The sequence below is a fragment of the Amphibalanus amphitrite genome, unplaced genomic scaffold (genome assembly GCF_019059575.1).
Source record: "Amphibalanus amphitrite isolate SeventyFive unplaced genomic scaffold, NRLGWU_Aamphi_draft 000497F_arrow, whole genome shotgun sequence".
In the NCBI taxonomy this organism is placed as follows: domain Eukaryota; kingdom Metazoa; phylum Arthropoda; class Thecostraca; order Balanomorpha; family Balanidae; genus Amphibalanus; species Amphibalanus amphitrite.
In genome coordinates, this window is record NW_024881991.1 from 371,243 (window position 1) to 396,182 (window position 24,940).

The 24,940-nt window shown below is 50.0% G+C and overlaps 2 protein-coding genes and 1 long non-coding RNA gene across 7 annotated transcripts; 2 read left to right on the top strand and 1 right to left on the bottom strand.

Moving 5' to 3' along the window:
• Window positions 1-907: 907 nt before the first annotated feature.
• Window positions 908-10,165, bottom strand: LOC122392680 (ninjurin-2-like). 5 transcript variants are annotated; one of them, XM_043387827.1, is made up of 3 exons: window positions 9,806-10,165; window positions 5,305-5,481; window positions 908-3,350 (listed from the first exon to the last, which is right to left on the bottom strand). In XM_043387827.1, the coding sequence occupies exons 1-3, from the start codon at window positions 10,163-10,165 to the stop codon at window positions 3,156-3,158; spliced, it is 732 nt and encodes a 243-aa protein (XP_043243762.1). In that variant the 3' UTR covers window positions 908-3,155. The 5 variants fall into 5 exon arrangements, with proteins under 5 accessions (XP_043243762.1, XP_043243761.1, XP_043243764.1 ...); XM_043387826.1 differs by having other exon boundaries at window positions 928-2,062; XM_043387829.1 differs by lacking the exon at window positions 9,806-10,165 and adding an exon at window positions 7,033-7,365 and having other exon boundaries at window positions 930-2,062.
• Window positions 7,500-11,381, top strand: LOC122392682. Its single transcript, XR_006258570.1, has 2 exons — window positions 7,500-7,579; window positions 10,034-11,381. It is a non-coding gene; the product is annotated as an uncharacterized LOC122392682 (long non-coding RNA).
• Window positions 11,382-17,981: 6,600 nt separating this feature from the next.
• On the top strand, window positions 17,982-24,909 carry LOC122392677. Its single transcript, XM_043387816.1, has 2 exons — window positions 17,982-24,459; window positions 24,832-24,909. Exon 1 carries the CDS (start codon window positions 18,009-18,011, stop codon window positions 23,826-23,828), a length of 5,820 nt encoding a protein of 1,939 aa, XP_043243751.1. The 5' UTR covers window positions 17,982-18,008; the 3' UTR covers window positions 23,829-24,459; window positions 24,832-24,909.
• Window positions 24,910-24,940: the final 31 nt, after the last annotated feature.

Here is a 24,940-nt window from a genome sequence, read left to right on the forward strand (position 1 = left end):
CGCATTACAAACGGAATAGCATACAAATGTGGCGCACTTCGTAGCAATAGAGGTGACTAAATTAAAAATTTATTATCTTATGTCTTTTTTGCATTTAATCTGCTCAAAACATTCTCAATTAACTTAACAAAAAAAAGTTGAACATAAAGTTGTCTTGCTTTGACTCATTGGGCAATTGCCTCTCTTGATTCGTCTGTAGTGCTGTCGGAAAAATGTTTCAACTGAAATTATGTGGATATTTACTACTTGGTTTTCACTATATATATTGTTGAAAACTTGACAAAATACCGACATATTTTTTTAATATTATTTCAAAAGAAGAAAATGAAAAAAATACCTATTATTTTGCATTTTAATGTTTCTTTTTGCGAAGAAATAGTTCCTGTAATACGTATCTTGGTCCTATTCGCTTCTAAGCCTCTTTCCCAGCGGATTTTGTTCGGACCGCCGATTCGTATTAGCAGGTGGATACATGAGTCGGTAGTACGCTCCTGATTCGCATTAGCGGTGAATCCGATCGTGATACGTATTTGCTTTGCTCATGTAACCGCGGATCGGATCGCCGATTCGTACTAGCAGGTGGCTACATGAGTCGGTAATGCGTTCCTAATTCGAATTAGCGGCTAAATACGTATTTACTGTGCTCATGTAACCCCGATATATATAGGTCAATGAAAGCTGGCTGCAGACAGCTGATTATTTTCTTATTTATTTGATTATTTTGATGACGTTAGAAAAATAAGGAACTGATTCTAGGATTATTTGTTTTGAGGAATGAGGTTACTACAGAGAATATCATATCTTCAATTTCAAAATTGTGTAGTTGTATCGTCATTGCATTGAACAAAATAATTATATATTATATTACGTCATTTTATAAAAGAGTTTGCGTGGCAGAATTATTTATTTACCGTCCGAAATAACAAACAATTATTTATTTACGGTACAGAATAACAACCAGATTGCTTATTTTATGCCGTGGCAAGATTTACGACAAACTGAGGGAACAAAAGGTCTCAATCAAAACCAATTACCTATGGAAAAACCACGACAGTGAACATCTTATACGTTTACGCAGTGTTTCGTTGATCATAAGCAATGGCCTACATGCTGATCAGTGATCGGTGTCATCGTGACGTATACCTAACACCACTATAGGTATAGGTACTAGTCTGTACAGGTAGTGCACAAGAGGGAGTTGCCTCCGAGTTCCATTTGCAATGCACAACCGAAACAACCGTGGAAAACACACGCAAGCTACACATATCTTACATTTATTCCATTGACGGGTGAAAACAAATGTGACAAATGTCAGTGTCTACATAACATACCTATTTACACCCTATTTATAGTAGACAAAGCACATGCCACGCGGTGACTGGTGAGACGGACAGCTATGGAGCAGCGGTAAGGGCGCAAACCCATCGGAAACAGTTATGGAGCACGAACGTGCACGTACAGGTGTATATAACTAGGGTGAATGAGAGCAGCTGACAGACATGGAGCATATTTGTACAATAGTGCAACGTGAAATATAAATGTACGACGCCATCCTGTGTTCGTAATTCTCCCGAGACCGCGGTGGTCATCTCAATATCATCACAACTGATCAATGATCACCTTTCCATTACACATCGAGAAGTATTCTGCTCAGTAGACACGGAGCAATAACGGCTGCTCGGGCATACAGTAGCATACACAGTGACAGAATACGACATCGCCCGGGTCACTGGCGATTCGCAATACCAGTGACCTCAGCTGACCCTCTGTGACCTCAGCTGACCCTCTGTGACCTCAGCTGGTCAGCAGTGACCTCAGCTGACCCACGGTGACCTCTGACCTTAGCTGACACAGGTCAGACCGCCTCCGGCGCCGGTGAGGCCGTCACAAAGAGTCTCTGTGTCGCCTCTATGCCGAACGAGGCGATTATGACATTGAGTAGCGTGATGATAAACACCATGATGACGGTGACGTCGTTGATGATGTCTGCCGCCATTTGGGTGGGGGATTCGTCGTTGATGTCTAGTGCGCCCAGCACCATCAGAAGGACTCCCACCAGGATCTGAAACAGACCACGGAACGGGCTCGGGTCAGGTCAGGTCGGAGGGCCCAGCGAGTTCGGGTCGGTGCTCAAGAGTTAGAGGGAACGCAAGAGTGTAGAGGGTGCATTCAGGCGTGAGAAACCCGTTGAAAAGTGTCAAATTGGCAGACATCATCAAACGACCACTCCGTATCCGACAGGATTAGCCAATTTCAATGCAACTAATGTGTTCGCACGTGTTCGAATCGAAACGGCGTTACACCGTTAAAACTACCTAACCAATTACCACAATAGCCATTCTGAACTTTATATCACAATACCATCACTATTCAAAGTACACTGTACGGGTGCGAATTTTCGTATCACTACCCATATGTGTGCCACATCTTCACATCCCGTGCCTCGTGCTCCAAATACAAATGCTCATATGCTACATAAAAGCAGAATTAGGCCAAATATTTCACGTCTCGAAACAGGAAATTACACGCACAGCATATCGAGTAAAGGGGGACCAACCCAGTGTCAGGAGTTAGGAAGAACTATTATACGCGCGATTGTCAAGTAAATAACTACGTCACTGCTAGTCGCTATACACACACGGCACACTACATTACGACCCGATATCGGGCTTCTGATTCTGAACAATGAAAAATAACTACTGTAAGATACAGCGGACATCGCGCTACGTCAGAGTGGAAGGTAGTCCGTAGTCGCCTGTGGCACTAAAGATGCGCTCAAGACGCTGTGCGGGGTCTACATTTTTGCTCAATAAGTACACCTATCACTGTATCCACTATCCAGCTATTCCATTTTCTACACATCGATGGCTAAGAGAAGAAGCATTTTCTACGCTTAGGTATGTTCTGCCTGCAATAGCAGTTTCGCTACCACATCTACTTCGCCCTTCTCCCGCAGCTTTCGAATTGTCTCAGTCCTCGCTCGCAGGAAGTATCTTATCCTCTGACTTTTGAGACCTGTCGGCTGGTAGTACCGCGGGGACCCCACAGTAGCACTGGCCAGCCGCCAAGCCGCGGGCGGCGCCTCTCTCCACCACCGGACGACCCGAGCAGCGCCTCTCTCCACCACCGGCGGACCCGGGCAGCCAGCCCCTCCCTCACGGGTCGGCCACGACGCGCCTGGTCGGCTGCACGTCCAGCCCGAACCCGGTACGGATGGCGTCCACACAGACGGTGAACAGCGCCAGCGCCAGCGTCAGGTGGTTCAGGTACTCGCGGGCCAGCAGACGCGTGCGCGTCGTGTCGCGAGCGTCCAGTCGGCTCAGCACCACGTTGGTGATGGCCTGGAGACACTGTACGGTCGGTGGCGGTTAGTGCGGAGCTTCAGAGGATGACCGAGTCGTACACTTTGGTAATGGTATACCGTGTTGACACTTATAAACGATTGGTTGATATCGACTATACTCGTAGGATAAATGTGGGCTGACCGTTGATAGTCGGGATTAGGTACCCGGCGATACACAGACAGGCTACAGTTCTAAGAGCTATCTAACCCAATCATCCCATTAACACGACAGCAAGTAGTGGGATGACTTGTTTTATTTCCAAATGCAGTGCATGTGAACATGTAAATAATTAAGAGCAATGCACAAGGATATCCACCGACGCGCGACTACCAAGTACCATGCAGCCATGCCATTAAGGACAAGGCAAGCGTGCTAGGATGATATGGATGACGAGATATTCTGGATGAGACACCCTGTGGTCTGTTCCTTAGTGATTCGTCCGATTATGAATCGTCTGACCTTCCAGACATCATAGTCGGGGTTCTGTTTAGCCGCAAAATTAGGTCATTTGTACACCTTTATTTCGTTATACACGTATGTCACCAGTGGTGTAACTCACTTGTAAGTATAACGCCATTCTCGACAGAATAACTTTACATAATACAAATGAAGCACCCATTCAGAGTTGAAACGCCACATCACTTCACGGGCACTCGAGCACAGGCTGGCCTAGCTCTCAGTTTACAGCGACCCCTGGCGGAGCCGCGCTCAGAACAGTCCCTTTGGGAACGGTGCCCACCGGACGCACGTCAAACGCCGAGATCAGCACATTGGTGGTGGTGATAACGAACACGAACGCCAGCGTGGTGTAGTTGATGCCGTTCGCCGAGCGCGCGTAGTCCTCGCGGTCCATTCGACAGTCACGCAGCAGGTTCAGGCTCAACGACAGCACACCAATCAGCACCTGCAACGGACACGGCACGCCGTTAGGTGGCAGCGCAGTCGCAGGGCGCTGCTGTCGTGAGCCTAAACCGCTGCGTGACTGCGAGCGCCGAGCTGAAAGGTGAAACCTAGCGCCTCCGATCGACCGGAGGTAGCTGTACTACCCGTGAATAATTTTGAAATAAAAACGTCCGAGAATTTGAAGTGCGGTATGCGTTTGACCTTCTTTCGCTCCACATAACTGTGGAGGCCTTGAGCTCTGCGCGACCTGCGCCAGGTAGGCTGCGGTAATGATCAATTCTGACGACTCGGCGCTACGACCGCGGCGGCCGAAAGAAAAACAACGTCCGGTCGATTGTTCACGGCACGATTATTCCACGGCACGGACCACACCAAAACAAACCTGCGCTCTCCATGCTACTTCAGCGCTCTGGATTCGACTCTCGTTCACAATAACTAATGCGCAGAGCGAGCCAGAAGTCTGATTCAGTGAAAAGGAAGTCTGATTTAGTGAAAAGTATTCATTCACACGGTCCACCTTGCGGCACAGTTTTTTTTTTTTTTTTTTTTTTTTGTCCCGGCATGTGCGGTTGTCGCCTGGCCCGGAGGCCTTTTCCGAGCATTATCGTCGGCAGTGGGCCGAAGTAGACGGGCGCTGCGGAGCGTATCGAGTGGCCCGCTCGCACACCGTACCGGTGAAACCACCAAGGGCACACGCAAATGGAGGACAGGCGCCCAGAACGGATACGGTGTGTGGTGGGGAGATTGTGCTCGTGCGAGACTAGAGGCATTCAGGTGTAGCGGGCTAGCATGCCAAAATAGGGACCAAGCGCGACTGTATCTTACAAAATTTATGCAGAGTTGACAACCCGATTCCAGGACCCGAATCCGAACCCGAACCACACGGCACACGCATCCATGCACGCTCGCTACCATGTAGCTTCCCTAGCTGCCAGGCCCATCAGTGCACAGGATCCAATGCGCCGTCCAAGCCTTCCCCGAAACCAGCAACGCCTCTACGCAGTAGTGCACAATGCTCCAGACAAGCTTCTTCACCTCCGACGTCCCGAGTTCTCACCTGCAGTATAATGCTGAGACTGATGAGTGTGACCATCAGCGTATAGAACTCGTGCTCCTCGCCGACCTGTAGGACGTAGCGCAGCTGGGACGCGTTGGCAGTCAGTAGCGCCACGTCCAGCATCCCCTGAGCGATCGTCTTCTTGGTGGCATACCGGTTGGGGTCGAGGGTCTTCCGCTGTGGAATACACGAGGACGGGACGGTCAGATATTGGTAGAAATATCAGAAGTCAGTCTAACCAATAACTGCGCATCAATAGACAACGTTGGGTGGCCAGGGTTAGGGATAGAACGGGACACATGGCTAAGTGTAGTAATTCTGCGCTTGGGTCACAGGGCCTCGCCAGATACAGGCAAGCACCAGATGTTGCTTGCTGTTTGCACATGCCATCGCTCTGTTGTCCTGATTGCAGAAAATTTGCTGAAAACGCATATATAAAGAAACATCCACCAACAGGAGCCATAATGCTAGGACTCAGCTCCACTCAGTACACGGCTCACTAACACAGCGAGCTTGCAGCTCTTCTCCGGGTTAGGACCGATTCTCAGCAGTAGGAAAGGACCGGGCTCTCAGACCGGACCGCAGGCAGACAACTGTCCCGGCAGGTCGACTACTTGGCTCAACAAGCTTCAAATTATAATTTTCGCATCGTTTGTTTCTTAGATGGGCCGTTCTCTAAGACGTCATTTCCTCGCTGAATGACTGCGTTTGGACGTCGCTCCCGGGACCGCACCGGGTGGCGCTGAACATCTGGATGTCAGCACGTAATATGATGAACAAAACACTGGCCACCTGGCCATTAGAGCTCGAAAGCTGCCGGTCGTGGGCAGTCTCTGAGAACTATGTCACTGAAATGTGGACCATCTGTTCACAGGTCCGGATATACATATGGATGCCAAAAGCTTGGTTAAGCATAACTTCAGTCGTGGCACATACGAGCACAGGCATTGTTACTTTTTCCAGGTGAAGAATTGCGACAATCCTCTAGCCAAAGAAATACATCCTTAAAGTTATGTGCCGGAGTCCGGACAGCGAGTGGAAGACAAACGACGGATACCCAAAATCACGAAACAATGAGTGCGTTGCAGCCCCTCTGTACAGCCTGGCCATTCAGATCTCAGACCCACAGTTCGCTTGGCCGTTATACGGTATGACCACACGCACGGCAACAGGGTGTCTCTTCCCTAACCTCACTGCTCACAAAGTGCCAGCATTCACCGGCTCGGGGAACTCTGCGCTCCCCAACCCGGCCTCCCCGGCGGTCCCTATCCTGGCCTCTCTGCGGTCCCCACCCTGGCCTCTCGGTGCCCACCTGCCCCAGAGCTCACTCACCGGCTCGGGGAACTCTGCGCTCCCCACCCTGGCCTCCCGGCGGTCCCCACCCTGGTCTCTCTGCTGTCCCCACCCTGACCTCTCGGTGCCAAGCCTCCCCCAGAGCTCACTCACCGGCTCGGGAACTCTTTACTCTGCCTTCCCCAACCCTGGCCTCTCGGTGCCCGGCCTCCCCCAGCATCCACTCACCGGCTCGGGGAACTCTGCGCTCCCCAACCCGGCCTCCCGGCGGTCCCCATCCTGATCTCTCTGCGGCCCAGCCTCCCCCAGCACCCACTCACCGGCTCGGGGAACTCTGCGCTCCCCACCCTGACCTCTCTGCCCTCCCCACCCTGACCTCTCTGCGCTCCCCACCCTGACCTCTCTGCGGCCAAACCTCTCTCAGAGCTCACTCACCGGCTCGGGGAACTCGGCGGTCCCCACTCTCGCCGATGCCATGACCGGAGCCGGAGCCGGAACCGTGTCGTCCACGGAGCCGGCGGCACGCAGCGGCGGCAGCCGCGGCTGGTCCGGAGAGCCGGAGCTCGGCGTGGTGACCGCGCGGGGCTCCACAAACACCGGGGGAGGCACCCGCGTCCAAATGGTCACCGACCGTCGCCGACGGGCGGGGCAGATCTACCGCAGGCCCCCGGGAGGCACACAGAGGATATATCACGCCGGGTGGGGACCCGCGCGGAGTCACGCCGTCTCAGACAGTGGTAGTGTTGGTAGCGACAATAAACGACGAGTGACCGGCGACGGCACCGACGGCCGCTCAGGCACGCGACGGCTCATTGGTCTCCGTGGCCGGCGTCCGGTGACGTCATCAATCAATGGTGACGTCATACACCTGCCCGCCAGGTGGGCAGGGGGGGAGGGGGCGATGGTAATGTGCGTGGTCGATACACTACCTCGTTTAACGACCGGACCTCATCAATGGGCCAACGAACTCTCCACTCCATAGGTGAGCACAACTCGCTGCCAATCATTTCAAAATTGGAGAAAATGTAAATAAATCGAACTCATTTGAAGCATCACAACACGGCTGTAGATCGTCTAATTCTTGGCGACCAGCCGTGACTGGCGCCATCGGTGCCATGGAGTCCAAGGACGGTCTATCGAGCCGGGGGTCGGGCCCGCCGACTGACATGGGCACGGTTCGCCGAATGCTCCCACAACAGCGGCAGCGCCCCAAACAGAGGCGGGTCTATGGGGCCGGCCGTGGGACCCGAGCGCACGGCGGGCAATGGCCGGGTGCTCACGGAATCGGGGTACGCCAGCACCATGGAAACGTACTGCACGCACTGATGTGCATATTTGTATGTCGTCAGTGATTTCGGCCTATGGGAACTCGTAAAAACCAAACAATGAGCACAGATTGTAAGAATTTCTCGTCTGGTGACCCGAACCGCCGCACTGCGTCCGCCAAATAAATGTCCCATCATGGTAAAAGCCCTTGGTTGATTTGGTCTGTCAATGAACGGTGCCATAAATGTGCAATATAAGTTCAACAGCACTGACAGATAATGGCTTAGAATGCGATGCGCGTAAATAAATGCTGCAAAGTGTCAGCAAGTACGAGTACTATAAGATGACACGCTGTGCTTTATATGCCAGTTTGGAGCTGTGCCATGTGCGAATCCATGTGGTATGCATAGTTGATGGGTATTACACATAGCTTGCATACACAAGGGCAGGGCATAGACCAAGAATCGTCTTGCAGGTAATGATATGCATACCTACATGCCTGAAAAATGCACAAAAGTAAGGTAAAATAACCGCCCGCTGACGGTAGACCGTTTGCAGCTTGGAACCTTTTCATACGTGACATGAACATTCAACGCATTACGCAGGTATGCATGTGCAATAACTAGTGATGTCAATTTCAGAAAACATGTGTCCAATGTCCGTCCATTGTCCAATGCTGGCGTCGACTGTCCGTCCAAAAATGTCCAAGCCAGCCATTTGTCCAAAGATGTCCGACATCTACGCAATAGTTTACACTCAACACCGTTATTTAATTTGCTGTTAATGTATCGTTACCAGCTCAAAAGTGTTAATTATATCGAAAGCTTGGCTTTTTAATAGCCAATCAATGTTAAACACGATTACTTTATAAAAAATGTTGAGGTGTAGCAAGCGATTGTCCAAAGTTGTCCAAAGCCTGCTGTCATTGTCCAACCGAATTCCGAATTGGACATTGGACAAAATCGGAATTCCGAAGATTCAAGTTCCGATTGACACCACTAGCAATAACCGTCTGTGTGTATTTGTCGTCGGGACACGGTGCAGGTTGAAGGGTCTGACTTGAAGGTCTCTGACATTAGGGGCATTAGATCGATGACGAGGTGCAAAGGTCATTAGGTACGAGCACCACAAACGGTACAGACGTTACCGTCCTGGAGACAGCAGTCGATCTATACAACAAATACCGACCACGACAGTTCTTCGAAACTCACGAACAGGTACTACTTCACAAGCAAGGTGACTGAAGCTCAGCTAGCCTTTATACTATAGCGCTTAAACATATTTTGTAAGCCTTCCGAGTTAAGAAGAACTCCATGATTCGGCTCGAAGCATTGTGGTGAGTGAGGTCAGAGGTGGGTCGTGTCTGGGTCGTGTCCGGCCTTCTATACGGGCAAAGTTATGTCTTCCGTTCTGTTTCTCCGCCAACTCTTGATTTCCGATAGACAAGAAAAGGAAGAATAAAAACGCATTTAGTCAGGACCGACTAATCGGCGGAAACGACAGGATGGCCAAATCCTTTGCCGTTGTCAAGTTGCCGGACAAGGCCATCGAAATACAAAACCTCAAAACTACACTTGTACCTGACCCAGGGCGTGGGATACCGAGTCACGGTCCACGGATAGCCAGAGCGCTAATTCGCTGAACGTTGAAATGGCATTTTATGTAGCCCGGTGAACCTTGAGATAGAGGAAATAGGCTTCATTAGGTGGCATGGGAAGAAAAAGAGGACAGTAATCGGTCAAGCTCGGGTGTGGACGGACACTTGATCAATATCGGGTACCAAAACAGGCGACAATAATTTAAGATCAGCCACATAATAGGACATAACACGTGAACGAACACACGTATCCACACACAAACACTGGAACACGTATCCAGTGTTTGTCCAGTGACTTTTCAATGAATAGCATAAGAACTGCGGGTTACCCCGTCCGGTACTCACCACTACTGGTTCGGCGTCCTCCAGCTCCCGTCTGGCACCAGCGCTGGTGCCGTTAGTGCCACCGCTCTCCTGGTGCAACCCATTGGTGACAAAGCCTATCTCCGCGCGGCTCGTTGCCTCCTTTGCCATGTTCAGTTGTCCGGACGGTGACGGTGACAGCACCCGGTACCCCTCCGAGTCTTGTCCGAGACGGGAGATGGGAAACTGACCCGGGCGGTCTCTCCACAGGCCGGCCCAGACCACAGGGAAGCGAGCCGGCGGCTCCGGCTCGGGCGGAGCTGAGGGACGCAGCTGCTCCTGAGCGGTCCACACGAGCGCCGAGTAGCGCCGTCTGCCCGATAGCTCACCGCCGTAGCTCATGCACGGCGAGCACTGCCGATGCGGAACAGTCGGGGATCACGAGGCCGCAACGTATTCTGATGTGCTCAAACGACTGCGGTCACAGCTCAGACAGCCTTCGGCCCAGATTTTCCGCCTCGAAACTCAAGAAGCTCGCTGCGTATCGTGCCTGAGGTGAGCTGGGATCTCTTCCTCTCAGCTAGGCTGCCAGCTCCGTATGTGCCTTGAATGGCCTCACCGTCTCAGCTTCCTCCGTCTGCGCAGCGTGCCTCAGCCGGTCCCAGAGCGCCGTGCTGCCTCAGCGGCTCACTGAGAGCCCCCGCCGTCCACCCGGCGCCCGCTGACCGAGCTGACTGGCGAGCGGCGACGACTGCTCGTGAACTGAGTCGCCGGCTCCGCTCCGGCCGCGGCGGGAAGCGCCCGTGTCGGTCCGCCGCCCGTACCGCGGCTATTAGCGCCGGCTGGCTGACGGGGCCGCCCGTCAGCCGAGTGGAACCTCACGGTCACGAACGGGCTGAGTATAGAGAGACAGTGTAGACCACGCCCGGTGTCGGGCAGCACGGCAGAGTACGAGGGCGGGTTGTGGTAATGAAGGGGCGTGTGTGTGCTCTCAGCCAGAACTCCATCTGAAAATGTAGGAATGAATCAGGTTAAATGATAGGCGAGGAAAGATCAGCTGGGGCAGCTCAGACACGAAGGCAAAGACGAGTCTACTTAGCTTCATCTTCTCTCGAACAGTGCAGAGAACACGCGATATTTGGTGCAAAACGAATACTCATAGCCATTATTACACCTTCCTGACGATAGGTCACTGCCGTTCACATGCGATACAATAGCTATTGCGTAACAGCGGACACAGCAGCACCAGGGGCACTTACCTTTCCATCTCGATTGTGTGGACCGTGAACGCACCTTGTTGCACGCACGAGCTGTCTTTAGACAAACATCGGAACTAAAAAACAACGCAGTCGTGCAAATGGCACTGCATTCGTTTCGCAGTTTGCATTCGTTCACAATTATTTCGCAATGCCACGCCTTTCGGGCGTCACCCAGGCTGCAAAATTTATGAACTGAATGCTTGAAATCAAGTATCCGTCGGGAACAATTAGGCGACAGCATTTCAATGTCACATGATAGGGCAGTTAGGTACGTCACAACGTGTAACACTACGGATTCCAAATGCAATAATAATTTGTGTTGATTGTCACATCGATTGCAATACAACCAGTAGAGCGCTCGATTTACAAATTAATGGTGGCTTACACGAGCTGTGCAAATGCTCCTCCGACACTTGTAAGTCCAATGTGAAACAATATAAGCCAGTGAAACATGGAACATGACAAGGGTTTATACACGGTTTATTAGCCACCCTCATGACCAACACGTGCCGACAAAAATGAGCGCCAAGGGGCCAGGGGGCATGAAATCACAGTCGCCCTGTCCTTCCCTCTCACTGGTTTTGTAAACGCCGGAAGCGTTTATGGTCTCCATTTGGTTTTGGTTTATATTCTCCTGTCCTTTCCTGTCCCATTGTGAGCCCATCGGCCCGTCTTGTTGAGCGAGCTGTAGGAAACGGAGAGCCAGTAGAGGGCTCTGCTGTCTGGTTGCAGCCAGAGGTAGGGGGCAGCACGGAGCACGGGTTGAGACGCTGATTGGTACTTTGGTACTTGCAGGGCACTAAAGAGTTGGTACTTGTGTAATGTGGAATGTGAATGTGGAATTGCGTCGTGTCGAATGGTTAGCCAAATACTCATGTTAAAATGCGTTAAATTTATGATTCGCGTGATATCTCATGTGATGCATAGGAGCCTTTTGCATTCAGAGAAAGACCTATTATAATGGACACGGTACTTAGTGTGGTACTGGAAATAGTGCTGGTACTCATACGCCAACACGTCAGATTTGGTAACCGCCCATTTCATGCCGCATTTTGGTTCTTGGAAAGCGTTTGAAGTATAAGAAGGCGATAGCGTTCAGGCGTGAAGAATATGTCTGCAGGTGGATAATGTTGGTGAGTGTTATCGTCTCTAGCGATAAAGAGACGCTTAATTGTTATCAATATTAGTATTCATTGCGCTGCATTGTTACAAACTGGATCTGAGAAATGCGCCGATTTGTGGACATGCCTAAGAGCTGGACTTTTTGCACGCGTTCCCCGCCAGGGGGCGCCACTGAGGAAGCACCCTCTGACGTCACGATAAAACTGCGCGCACTGTGCGCACGGTTCTGTAAGCAAGTAATATAGTGGTGGTTTCATGGTGGAAATTGGAATAAGTATTTTGACGTTGTAAAATACCGAGCCGTTTTTGTGAAATTAATTAGTGAATGCATTTCAAAAGTATTTATTTGAAGTGTGAAAGGAGAATAATTAGAAGAACATGCATATTTTTGTTCCAATAGCTTATTATGTGAGACATGATCGGTACTAACGGGTACTTCTAAGAAGTAGTGAAGAAGTACCAAACAGCCTGCTCGGCTACGATCGTCAGCTGTCCTTTGGAGCTGGACTTCAACGCTGTAAAAAAAATATGTGCTGAATTAATTTTTAGTTTCACCAAAATATAAGTAATTTATCATTTCTTTTTCACTTTTGTAATTATTGTTGAGTGAAGAGACATGTTGCTAGTTCTGACAATATAAATTATTAACCTTCGCCCTGGTGGGGGGGGCCATTTTGGCCCCCCCCTGTGGTTTTTCAGCGATAACTCAGAAACCACTTGAGTTAGCGCCCTGAAACTTTGTATAGCTGTTTATTCAACATTTTTACATCATGTCCTTTTTTGGAGGGTTCGGGTCAGGTCAGGTCAGGTCACAAGGTCACCAAAACTGACACCACCTCTAAAAAAGTTCAAAGCTCTCTCAAAGGCACAGCTTTTATCCGATCGATGTAAAATTTACAGTACTTGAAGATGTCACTCAGCTCTACAAAATGGCTATCTCGGATTTTTTATAAATGTGACCTAAGGTCAGGTCAGGTCATCGCTGCTCCCCATTATAAGTCAATGGGAGAATCGAAAAGTAGTTGTTTTTCAGCTAAATCGGGCGTGATTGTTCCTATATTTCGTTATTGAAGTGTCTTGGGTCAGCAAATCACAGCCCATGTGAAACCATTTGCTTGTGACCTCGCTGAGGTCACGCTAGGTCATCTCCCTGGTCACCAGAGGTCACCAGCGGTTTTTCTGCACTTACTTGTTATTGAATAGAGATAGAGACTCCGTTCGACGTTTATCGTGTTTGTCTCGTCAATGCGGATCGAATGATATGCAGCATGACCTATTTCGGTAAGGTCATGACCTTGACCTGAGGTCAAATTTTCAAAATGACCTTTCGAGGTCAAACTATATATCATTCGACGCGTCTCGACGAGCCAAGCACGATGGTGCATGAATCGTTTCTCTATTTTCTCGTGAATGCATGCTATAGTTAAAAACATTTTCAACGAAATTTGCCAAGTTGACCTTGCATGACCTCTGTAGGCCAAACCGTTGAGCTGAGGTCAAATCTGACGAACCTTGGCGAAAGAGCTTGAAAAGAGCTATCGATTGCTTTTTTCCGCGGCTCTCTAGCTCTTCTAGTTTCCGAGCTACAGCGGAATATGTCCGGCAACACCGAAAACACTGAAATTTGACCTATGATGACCTCTAGCGACCTCAATATTGACCTTAGCGAAAAAATGACCGAAATACTTTCGAACGTACTTGTTATGGGCTTTCGTTTGCTTTTTTCCGCGTCTTCCTAGCCCTCTTCGTTTTCGAGTTAGACGGGGGGGGTCATTTTGGCCCCCCCCCACCAGGGCGAAGGTGGCTCAGACCCACACCAGGGCGCGGGTTAATTAAAAAAACGAAATGCGACGGTAAGTATCTGCTACTAAATTATCACTTTAACCAAATACATGGAGAATCTTGCTACCATTGCTTATAAAACGTGCTTATCAATACACAAATGTTTTAGTTCAGACAAGAAGGATTTATTTGCCTGAAGTCTTGCGTCATGTGCTACTGCTTTGATTCCAAAGACGCTCTCCGGGTCGGGGTAATTTAGTTCTTCATCGATCGATAAGAGATTTTGATTTCATTGATATCCAAATTGATAAGCTCGGCACCATGGAGTAAGGGCGTCCCCACAGGGGTGACGCAGGAAATATGAATGGCGTTTACACCGACAGTAGTTTCCCACAGCCGGCAATGGGAATCTCCTGTCGGTGTAAACGCCACTATAGTCCCATCCAACTCAAAAACTGGGGAATATCCCCGCACTTTTGAGGACGGAAATCTATGGACCTGCTCGAAAAATAGTGGATAAAATACGGCGAGCTTTCAGTTTTATGGTTGGGTCTCCCTTCCGAGGCACATATTTACGGGGGATATTGGGTCATATTCCCCCGGCGTCCTGATGATCGGCGCCCAGCTCAACGTCGAAGGCGCCCTGATACGCGGCACTGCTATCTGTGAAGGTGCCCAGGTTGCTGCCGCTCGAATTTTGGTCGCCTACTTAACAAAACCTCCGTTGGTGCCATCTCAGTTTCCTCGAGGTCAGGCAACCTTCACACGCCGTTGGCTACCTTGGCTGACCGGCGACTCGTTCCCCTCGTGGCGACGCTCTTGACATCCAGTCAAAAGTTGGAGTGGCTGGCGCCCCCAGTGGGGGCCGGGGAAGGGGCAGTGGGCCTTCACGTTGCTCTCTTCCCGAGCCTATGGTGACTTGGCTCAACTCTCCTCACTAGAATCTGGATTCTGCACGCTGTATTAACATGGGCGTAGACACCACTACGGACAATACGGACAGTGGGTGTGACAATCAGTAGTGTCATTCATATAGAGGGTGCCATATATGAGCGGAGAGGCAACAGTACAGCTGAGCGGAGAGACAACATTAAAACAACAGTACAGCTGGCGTTGCATGGAGCTGCAGGCAACCGGACAGCGGAGGCTTGCGAAAAATAAACAATTCGTCACTTCAACGTATAAACAATAGTATAACAAGCAACATAAACACATATTCTCATGGTCGAACCCATGCACTAGCGGCTCACGGCGGGCACAGGCACGCAGTGCGGTAGCGGTACCGGATCACACGTCATGGGCGTTGTCTCAGCATAGGTTGTTATGAGCGGAGAGGCAACAGTACAGCTGAGCGGAGAGACAACATTAAAACAACAGTACAGCTGGCGTTGCATGGAGCTGCAGGCAACCGGACAGCGGAGGCTTGCGAAAAATAAACAATTCGTCACTTCAACGTATAAACAATAGTATAAAAAGCAACATAAACACATATTCTCATGGTCGAACCCATGCACCAGCGGCTCACGGCGGGCACAGGCACGCAGTGCGGTAGCGGTACCGGATCACACGTCATGGGCGTTGTCTCAGCAGAGGTTGTTCGCAATCTAGTTGAAGCCTAAGAAGACGGCCAGTGGGGTCTCACTGCTGCTGAGGCGACCTCGGAGACGATGCGTCGCCCCTCCTGTCGGCGACCTGCGGTGAGCAGGACTCCAGATAGCTGTCTGGCACGTTGCCGACACTGCTAGACGCTGTCAGCAGGCCTCACTACTGCAAGTGATGTGCAGATGGACGCCAGGTGACTTCGTCTGTAGGCGATTCCGGAGACCGCGGCCTCACCAGGCAGTACCACCTGCATCGCCATGTAGGTGTTTCTAGAAATGGAAAAATAACCGTATCGGTGAAGGACAAGCAATACAATGTATTCTGTTTTCCTCTCTTGCAGGTATACGTAATCTACAATTATCATTGTTCCTATTTCATTCAACTGAACCTGAAAATTCCATATTGGCACATTGTTTGACTAAATTTGTGTAGTTGGGAACAGGGGCGACGCCACGGTGCGACGACTGGAGGGGACATTGACCATTTTGGAGGGGACGAGGACCATTTCAAGTCGATTCTTTCCATGCAACGCCATAGGCGTAATGTTAAAATTTTAAAAAGTGGAGGGGACGAGATCCCCTCCGTCTCGCCCCTGTGGCGACGCCCTTGGTTGGGAAGCAGATTGTTTGAAATACATGTTTGGCTGAACAGTGCAGAAAATATTTCATTGATCACTATAGCTGCAACAAAAATACTGAGACAGAAAACATTTGCTCTTACCTGGCTCCTTAGTCAGTCCCGCACCACGGAAGTGGTACCATTTATCGCGGCCGTCGCATCCGACCATCGGTGCTGCACTGATGCTGCTGCACTCCCCACATTCCCAGTACCTTAGGAGCGTCTTGGCTGTGAAAAGATTACATGAGTCATGGCGCATACATGAATAGTAAGATGTTTTATATGTTTAACATCGCATAGCAAAGACACAACAGTTGGGAGTCAAGTGTAAGCCAAAGTGTAAGCCCTGCCATCTTTTGCAGACTGGATTTTAAGCAAGAAAAGCTTTGCTAAAAATGACGCTTGACGAAGCCTCATCCTACTGGGCTGTCTGACATGTCTCCCTGTAAAAAGCATGTGGCCCTTATATTGTATATATGATGAATATGTTATTAATGCAGAGAAAACACAGTATAAATTATACCCAACGTTTCATCTTAATCGACTTTGTCAAGGGTGTTTGAACAGCTTGAGATGAGTGAAGTGTAAGGGTACCTAGGTACATCTGAAAATAAACTGAATCTGCGTTCAATAAACATTGATTTTGATAATACATTTCACAAATCAACTGCTAATAACAATCATACTAAAATAGCACGACAGGTAACTAACAATCGCATGAAGAACTTCTAGTTCGCCTTGACATTGTCGTCCGAACTGGTCCGAACGAATGTTGTCTGAAGTTACACATTTGTCTTTTCTGCGCAGTATTTGTGTTTGCCATTTACCGCACCAATGTTCGCCAGCGGTGGTGACTTTTCCTTACCTGCTCACGAAACGTCACACACGACATGACGTCACCCGAAGACGTCATCAAAAAGTCCAGCTCTTAGGCGTGTCCCGATTTGTGTCCATTTTTGCGTATGTGTTTAATCGCGAATATTCTGCAGGATTGCAGTGCAGCACTGAATAAGTTTGTCTGTTATAAGGCCAGAAACATTCTCTCAGTGTTCAGGCCATTTAAGGCGATTTGATTGCAGTGGGAGAGCGACACTCGTACGACCTTGACCTTGGCCGCGCCATATTCGTCTTGAGTTCTGTGTTTGCCCCCCCCCCCCCCATTGCCCTGTTTGTCTTTCGTTTCTGCTTTATTAATTTTGATGTATCCTTTCAGAAACCTTGCTTACTTGCTTACTTTGGCCTGCTTGGATGCTTGTGAAGCTGGAGTCACAATACAGAGGCCAACTATCAAGTTGCACGAGTTTTGCACCACCAGACTGCCGAGTTTTGGAGACGCCTGGAGGCTACAGTTTCAACATCACCTTCATCTTCAGTTGAGTTCGGAGCAGCACGCCCAGCCAAGCTGACCTGCAGCAAGTTCGTCTCGCACTCTGAGGTCAGGTCACTGTGCTGCCATATGGTTTCTTGGGGTCAGCCAGTGGACTATTGTGGTGTGTGATGGCTTTATGCAGGGGTCAGCTGGTTTGAGGCCCTGTTTTGATTGGATAATAGCAGTTTGGTCAGACTAAACAACTTGTAATATGTCTGTGAATTTGGTTGACAAAGCTGTTGGTGATTTGTTTTGTAGTCAAGGGAAGCAGTAGTTTAACCTGGAATAGGCAGGTTGAATTTGATTGCGTATTGATGTTTTTGGATTAGGCTGCAAACTGTGCATGCTTGGTTTGAAGGTTGCGCAGCACTGAGCTGATTGGTTGCGTTGATGATTTTTGGTTTATGTGGCTGAGGTTTGTGGTTTTGTAAGATTCCTTCATATTCCTTGCCTGAGATTTGGAATTGCCTATCCTATTTTCCTGTACATTACCATGGCCCTACCACTGCTAGCAGCCATTCAAGGTCTTCGAATCTCAGAACTGAAGGTTGAGCTTGAGAATCGTAACCTAGACAGCAGGGGAAACAAAGCTGCTTTGGTTGATCGTCTTTATGTTGCTATGGAGAAGGAAGGTGTACAGCCAGAACAGGTTATGCAACTGAAGAAGGGTCTATCTGTAGAGACGAGGACCAAAGAGGATGGGGCTGAACCACAAGATGAGACCAAGTCACAAGAAAATGCAGTCAAACTTCAAGATGTGACCAGAGCACAAGAAGATGTAACCACAGTACAGAATGTGATTACAAAACCTGAACATGCAACAGAGACACCAGAAAAGCTGGCCAGACAAGCTGATGGTGTGACCTTACCACTGCCAGACGTCCGTCCAGAAGACAGTGCCTCACAGCAAGGATCCAGGACATCTCGTCGTTCAAACCGGTCCAGCACTGTAAGATCAGTTCGGAGTGCTGCCAAAGAGGAACACATGAAGTCAGCCGCAAGAAAGGCAGGAATCTTAGCCAAGATGGAAGTCCTAAAGGAGCAAGCTACCCAGGAAGCTAAACTACAAGAGCTTATAAAAGAGATGGAGTTCAACAAGCAGCAAGGCTTGTTGATGGCGCAGTTGGCAGAGGAGGAAGCTCAGCAGCAGGTTTACGAGCAGTGTGGAAGGAGTGAGGTTGGGTCACTTCACAGTTCCCAGGGTCTGCCAACCCGACCCTCACCTCAGGTATTGAATCCACAGGCCTCCGTCTTCCAGCCTCAGGGAAACCACGCAGAAGCGAGCCAGAAAGGCCAAGTGATGGAGGAAAGGTACAAGGAGTCTGAAGCGCACTGGCAGATGGCTCATCTACCCCCAGCGGAAATAATTAAGTTTCAGGGCGATTCAAGCGAGTATTTTTCCTTCATCCGCTCATTTGACAGCCGAATTGGAAAGAAGGCTATATCTGAGGAGGAAAAACTGTTCTACCTCCAGCAGTTTACTGAAGGTCGGCCGAGGGAGTTGGTCCGTGGTTGTCTTCACATGCCGCCCAGCAAGGCCTATCAAGAGGCGAGAAGACTGTTGCACAAGAAGTATGGAAACGAGGACAAAATCAGTGCAGCCCACGTAGAAAAGCTTTTGTCTTGGCCAAACATAAAACAAGACAACCTGGAAAACCTTGAGAACTTCTCTGTCGCGCTAATGGTATGTGAGAGCGTGATGTCAGACATGCCCGCCGGCATGCGGGAAACGGACCACCCGCGAACTCTTCGCAAGCTGGTTGAAAAGCTGCCCTTCCCGATGCACGACCGTTGGAGAAGACTGGCCGACTCAGTCATGGAAAACCAGCATCGGCGAGTGACGTTCTCAGACCTGGTGGCGTTTGTTGATAAGGAGACCAGGGTGGCAACAAACTCACTCTTCGGACGACAAGTGATGAACACATCGAAGGTGATTCCAAAGGAAACCAGGATGACTCCTAAGGATACTCAGCGTCAGAAGCCGAAGTACGGACTAGCGACTGCTGTACAAGTTCCCGCTGGCTGCGCTTTCTGCAAGGAAGGACACTCTTTGGAAGACTGTGAAGCACTCAAGCAGAAGGACCTAAATTCCCGAAGAGACTTCATCAAAGAAAATAGGCTATGCTTCGGATGCCTGAAGAAAGGACATGTCGCGAAGAAATGTCAGCAAAGAAGTACCTGTAAGGTCTGTGGTGGAAGACACGTCACGTTGCTGCACGAGGAAAGAAGCCAGAAAGATCCTCAGCACCGACAGACTCCTGAAAAACCTCAGGAAGCCCCATCTGTGAAGACGTGCCGAGTACAGCACTCCAAATGGAACACAGGCTTGGCAGTCGTACCTGTGATAGTCAAGTCATGGAAGAAGTCAGTAACTACACATGCTCTTCTAGACAGTGGCAGCACTGCGTCCTTCTGCCAGGAATCTCTGCTGCAGAAGCTGGGACTCGAGAACAAGAGTAAGAAGAAGCTGTCCCTGACAACAGTTTGCAAGGATCAAGTCGAGATTGAGAGTCAGATCATCACTGGGCTCGAAGTAGGTGACATCGATGGACAGCATACCCTCCAGCTGCCAGCAGTCTACAGCCTAGAGAAGGTACCGGTCGATGTGAACGACATACCAAGACAAGAAGATGTCAGCCGTTGGCCGTACCTGAGTGGTGTGAATCTGTCGAGCTTGGATGCACCAGTCGAATTGATGATAGGCAACAATGTCCCACTGGCGATGGAGCCGTGGGAGGTGATCCATAGCCAGGGAGGAGGGCCTTTTGCCACCAGGACACTCTTGGGATGGGCTATCAACGGTCCTGTTCGACATGAAGGAAGAGGGCTGGTGAAGGCAAACCGAGTCAAAGTAGAAAACGTTGAAGACATCGAGGACATGATGATCCAGATGTACAACGCAGAGTTTACTGAGAAACTCTCAGACAGCTCGAAAGGACCTTCGATTGAAGACAAGATGTGGCAGAAGAAGGTAGAGGAAACCATCACGTTCACGGAAGGACACTACGAGATAGGTCTTCCTCTGCGAGACAAGGACACTCAGATGCCAAACAACAGGAACATGGCGCTGCGGCGACTCTCCACCATCCAGAAGAAGATGGAGAAGCAGCCGAAGTTCAGAGAGGACTACACTACTTTCATGAACAACGTGCTAGAAGAGGGCTACGCCGAGGAGGTGCCCGAGGAGAGCCGAGGAAGAGCGGATGGGCTGGTATGGTACATGCCCCACCATGGAGTCTACCACCCTCACAAGCCTGACAAGATTAGGGTTGTGTTTGATTGTGCGGCTAAGTCTGACGGTGTGTCGTTGAACGACAAGCTTTTGCAAGGCCCAGATCTGGCAAACTCCTTAGTTGGAGTCCTACTACGCTTCCGCGAAGAACCAGTAGCCTTCATGGCAGATGTGAAGTCCATGTTCTACCAAGTAAAGGTTCCAGAGTCTGAAAGAGATCTGTTGAGGTTTCTATGGTGGCCTGGGGGCGAGATCAACGAAGAACCAAAGGAGTACCGCATGACCGTCCACATATTTGGAGCTGTCTCATCCCCAAGCTGCTCAAACTTCGCGCTAAGACGGACTGTCGAAGACCACCAGGATGACTTCAGTGAAAAGGCACTGGAGACTGTCAAGAAGGCGTTCTACGTGGACGACTGTCTCCAGTCGGTGTCGTCAATCGAGACGGCGAAGTCGCTGGCGTCAGAGGTACAGGCTCTGTGCGCCAAAGGAGGTTTTCATCTGCACAAGTATGTGTCCAACAGGGAAGGAGTTCTCGACAAGATACCGAAAGAAGATCGAGACGAAGGTTCTTCTAAGAAAGGACTTCACTTGGAAGAAGCGACAAGCGTCAAGAAAGCACTGGGTATCAAATGGAACCTGGAGCAGGATACCTTCAGCTTCTGTGTCAGGGCAAGAGAGATGAAAGTGACCAGAAGAGAGATTCTTTCTGTCATCAGTGGAGTGTTTGACCCTTTGGGCTTTGTGGGGCCATTCATTCTTACTGGTAAGAAGATCCTACAGGAGCTGTGCGCCATGAAACTTGGTTGGGATGAAGACGTCCCGGAAAGTCAAGCTCTGATCTGGACCAAGTGGCTAAAGGACCTGCCGAAGCTGGAAGCGTTGGAAGTGGCAAGGTGTCTGAAGCCAGCGAGGTTAGGATCGATCGTCTCAAGACAGCTACATCACTTCAGCGACGCGAGCACAGTGGGTTATGGTGTAGTGTCATACCTGCGTCAGACGGATGACAAAGGGCAGGTACACTGTATGATCCTCATGGCGAAGTCGAGGGTCGCGCCGCTCAAGAAGATGACCGTACCTCGAATGGAGCTGGCTGCCGCAACAGTTGCAGTGCGACTACATGCGATGATCACAAAGGAACTTGAGATCCCTATAGACGATGCTACCTTTTGGACGGATAGTTCGACAGTGTTACGGTACATCAACAACGAGGGGACAAGATACCAGACGTATGTCACGAACCGGTTGGCGGTTATCAGGGACGAATCTGCACCAGCGCAATGGAGATTCGTTAAGTCGGAAGATAACCCAGCGGACGACGCCTCGAGAGGGCTTATGGCGGGTGATCTTCTAGAGAACAACAGGTGGTTCCATGGTCCAGCTTTTCTGGGGAAAGAAGAGTCTGAGTGGCCTCGTCCGCCTGAAGGACTTGAAGACACACAAGAAGCTACAAGAGATGCTGATGTGATTCGGCCTGCTGTGGTTGGCTCGGTCTGCTTTGCTGAGGACGCACAGCCTAATCCGACAGATCGGCTTCTGTACCACTATTCAGACTGGCTCAGACTCACAAAGGCAGTGGCATGGTTGCTGCGCTTCAAGAAGTACCTGATGGCGAAGAGAATGACGACAGGAGCAGCAAGGGAAGGACCGGTCACTCGATCCCAGGCTCGGGATAGGGAAAGGTCTGCTTGTCGGTTGTCAGTGGCCGAACTTGAAGAAGCGGAAAAAGCCATTCTCCGGCGAGTGCAGGAGAGTACGTTCGCATCGGAACTACAAGCGCTGAAGCCTCAGTGTTCTGATGGAGAGACCAGGCAAGATCCAGTGGACCGGGCGGTGAAGAGAAGAAGTCCTCTGCGGCAGTTGGATCCCATGCTAGAGGACGGACTATTGAGAGTCGGTGGCCGTTTAGCCATGGCCCCACTGGATTCCAAAGCAAGAAATCCAGTCATACTGCCCGCACGCCACCCTGTCTCAGAGTTGATTGTACGGCATGTTCACCAACAGGTGGGCCATCAAGGAAGAGAACATACATTGGCGGCGCTACGTGAAACTTTCTGGCTGATTCACGGCAACTCGGAAGTGCGCCGGGTCCTGAGGCAATGCAAGCATTGCATAAGACGGCAAGCACGACCAGAAGAACAGAAGATGGCAGATCTGCCCCCAGAGAGGGTAACTCCAGATCAGCCGGTTTTCAGCAGTGTCGGTGTTGATCTGTTCGGTCCGTTTGTGACGAAGAGGGGCAGAGCCTCGGTCAAACGGTACGGGGTAATTTTTACTTGCCTAGCCACTCGAGCCATCCATATTGAGTTGGCGGACTCAATGTCAACGGATTCTTTTATTAATGCGTTACGACGATTCACAGCGAGACGAGGGCCAGTCCGGATGATCAGGTGCGACAACGGGACAAATTTTGTCGGAGCCGAAAAGGAGCTTCGCAAGGAACTTGAGCACCTAGAACAAGATCGCGTACACAAGAAATTGCTTGAAAGCAAGATTGACTGGATTTTTAACCCCCCAGGAGCCTCCCATTTCGGTGGGGTTTGGGAGAGGCACATTCGGAGCATCAGGAAGATACTCAATTCCCTCCTGACCAGCCACACCCTTGACGACGACGGCCTCACCACTCTACTGTGTGAGATCGAGAGTATCTTGAACAGTAGACCACTGACGACGGTGTCAGCAGACCCGAGAGATTGTGAGCCGCTTACACCGAACCACTTGCTGCTTTTTCGCGGAGGTCATGTCACGCCTGGAGTCTTCTCCGAATTTGACCTGCATGGTAAGAGATGGCGCAAAATGCAGTATCTCGCGGACTGTTTCTGGACGAGGTGGAGGCGGGAGTACTTGCCGCTCCTCCAAAGGAAGCAGAAGTGGAACAGTGTCCGAAAAAACCTGGAACCAGGAGATGTGGTCCTGGTGATGGACGAGACACTCCCGAGAGGCCAGTGGCCACTTGGAAAAGTTGCTGAAGTGACGAAGGACCAGAAAGGTCTCGTGAGGCAAGTAGTGGTGAGAAGAGGAACTTCAACGTTCCGTCGACCAGTGTCGAAGCTGGTGAAGCTCGTGAGCGGCGAGGACTGAGCACTACGTGGCTGAGGAAGACGAAGTTCATTTTTATTTAAGAGTGCAGTGTTGAATCGGAGATGATTCAAGGAGGAGGGTGTAAACGCCGGAAGCGTTTATGGTCTCCATTTGGTTTTGGTTTATATTCTCCTGTCCTTTCCTGTCCCATTGTGAGCCCATCGGCCCGTCTTGTTGAGCGAGCTGTAGGAAACGGAGAGCCAGTAGAGGGCTCTGCTGTCTGGTTGCAGCCAGAGGTAGGGGGCAGCACGGAGCACGGGTTGAGACGCTGATTGGTACTTTGGTACTTGCAGGGCACTAAAGAGTTGGTACTTGTGTAATGTGGAATGTGAATGTGGAATTGCGTCGTGTCGAATGGTTAGCCAAATACTCATGTTAAAATGCGTTAAATTTATGATTCGCGTGATATCTCATGTGATGCATAGGAGCCTTTTGCATTCAGAGAAAGACCTATTATAATGGACACGGTACTTAGTGTGGTACTGGAAATAGTGCTGGTACTCATACGCCAACACGTCAGATTTGGTAACCGCCCATTTCATGCCGCATTTTGGTTCTTGGAAAGCGTTTGAAGTATAAGAAGGCGATAGCGTTCAGGCGTGAAGAATATGTCTGCAGGTGGATAATGTTGGTGAGTGTTATCGTCTCTAGCGATAAAGAGACGCTTAATTGTTATCAATATTAGTATTCATTGCGCTGCATTGTTACAAACTGGATCTGAGAAATGCGCCGATTTGTGTCCATTTTTGCGTATGTGTTTAATCGCGAATATTCTGCAGGATTGCAGTGCAGCACTGAATAAGTTTGTCTGTTATAAGGCCAGAAACATTCTCTCAGTGTTCAGGCCATTTAAGGCGATTTGATTGCAGTGGGAGAGCGACACTCGTACGACCTTGACCTTGGCCGCGCCATATTCGTCTTGAGTTCTGTGTTTGCCCCCCCCCCCCCCATTGCCCTGTTTGTCTTTCGTTTCTGCTTTATTAATTTTGATGTATCCTTTCAGAAACCTTGCTTACTTGCTTACTTTGGCCTGCTTGGATGCTTGTGAAGCTGGAGTCACAATACAGAGGCCAACTATCAAGTTGCACGAGTTTTGCACCACCAGACTGCCG

What these genes read in the sequence shown, in the direction of transcription:
- LOC122392680 (XM_043387825.1), bottom strand. Translation starts at nt 10,165, where the DNA reads ATGAGCTACGGCGGTGAGCTATCGGGCAGACGGCGCTACTCGGCGCTC. An exon ending in AGGACGCCGAACCAGTAGTG is followed by an intron (nt 5,482 to 9,805) that starts GTGAGTACCGGA and finishes TGTATTCCACAG; the next exon opens with CGGAAGACCCTCGACCCCAA. An exon ending in GTCTCAGCATTATACTGCAG is followed by an intron (nt 4,249 to 5,304) that starts GTGAGAACTCGG and finishes TGTCCGTTGCAG; the next exon opens with GTGCTGATTGGTGTGCTGTC.
- LOC122392677 (XM_043387816.1), top strand. Translation starts at nt 18,009, where the DNA reads ATGGCCCTACCACTGCTAGCAGCCATTCAAGGTCTTCGAATCTCAGAA.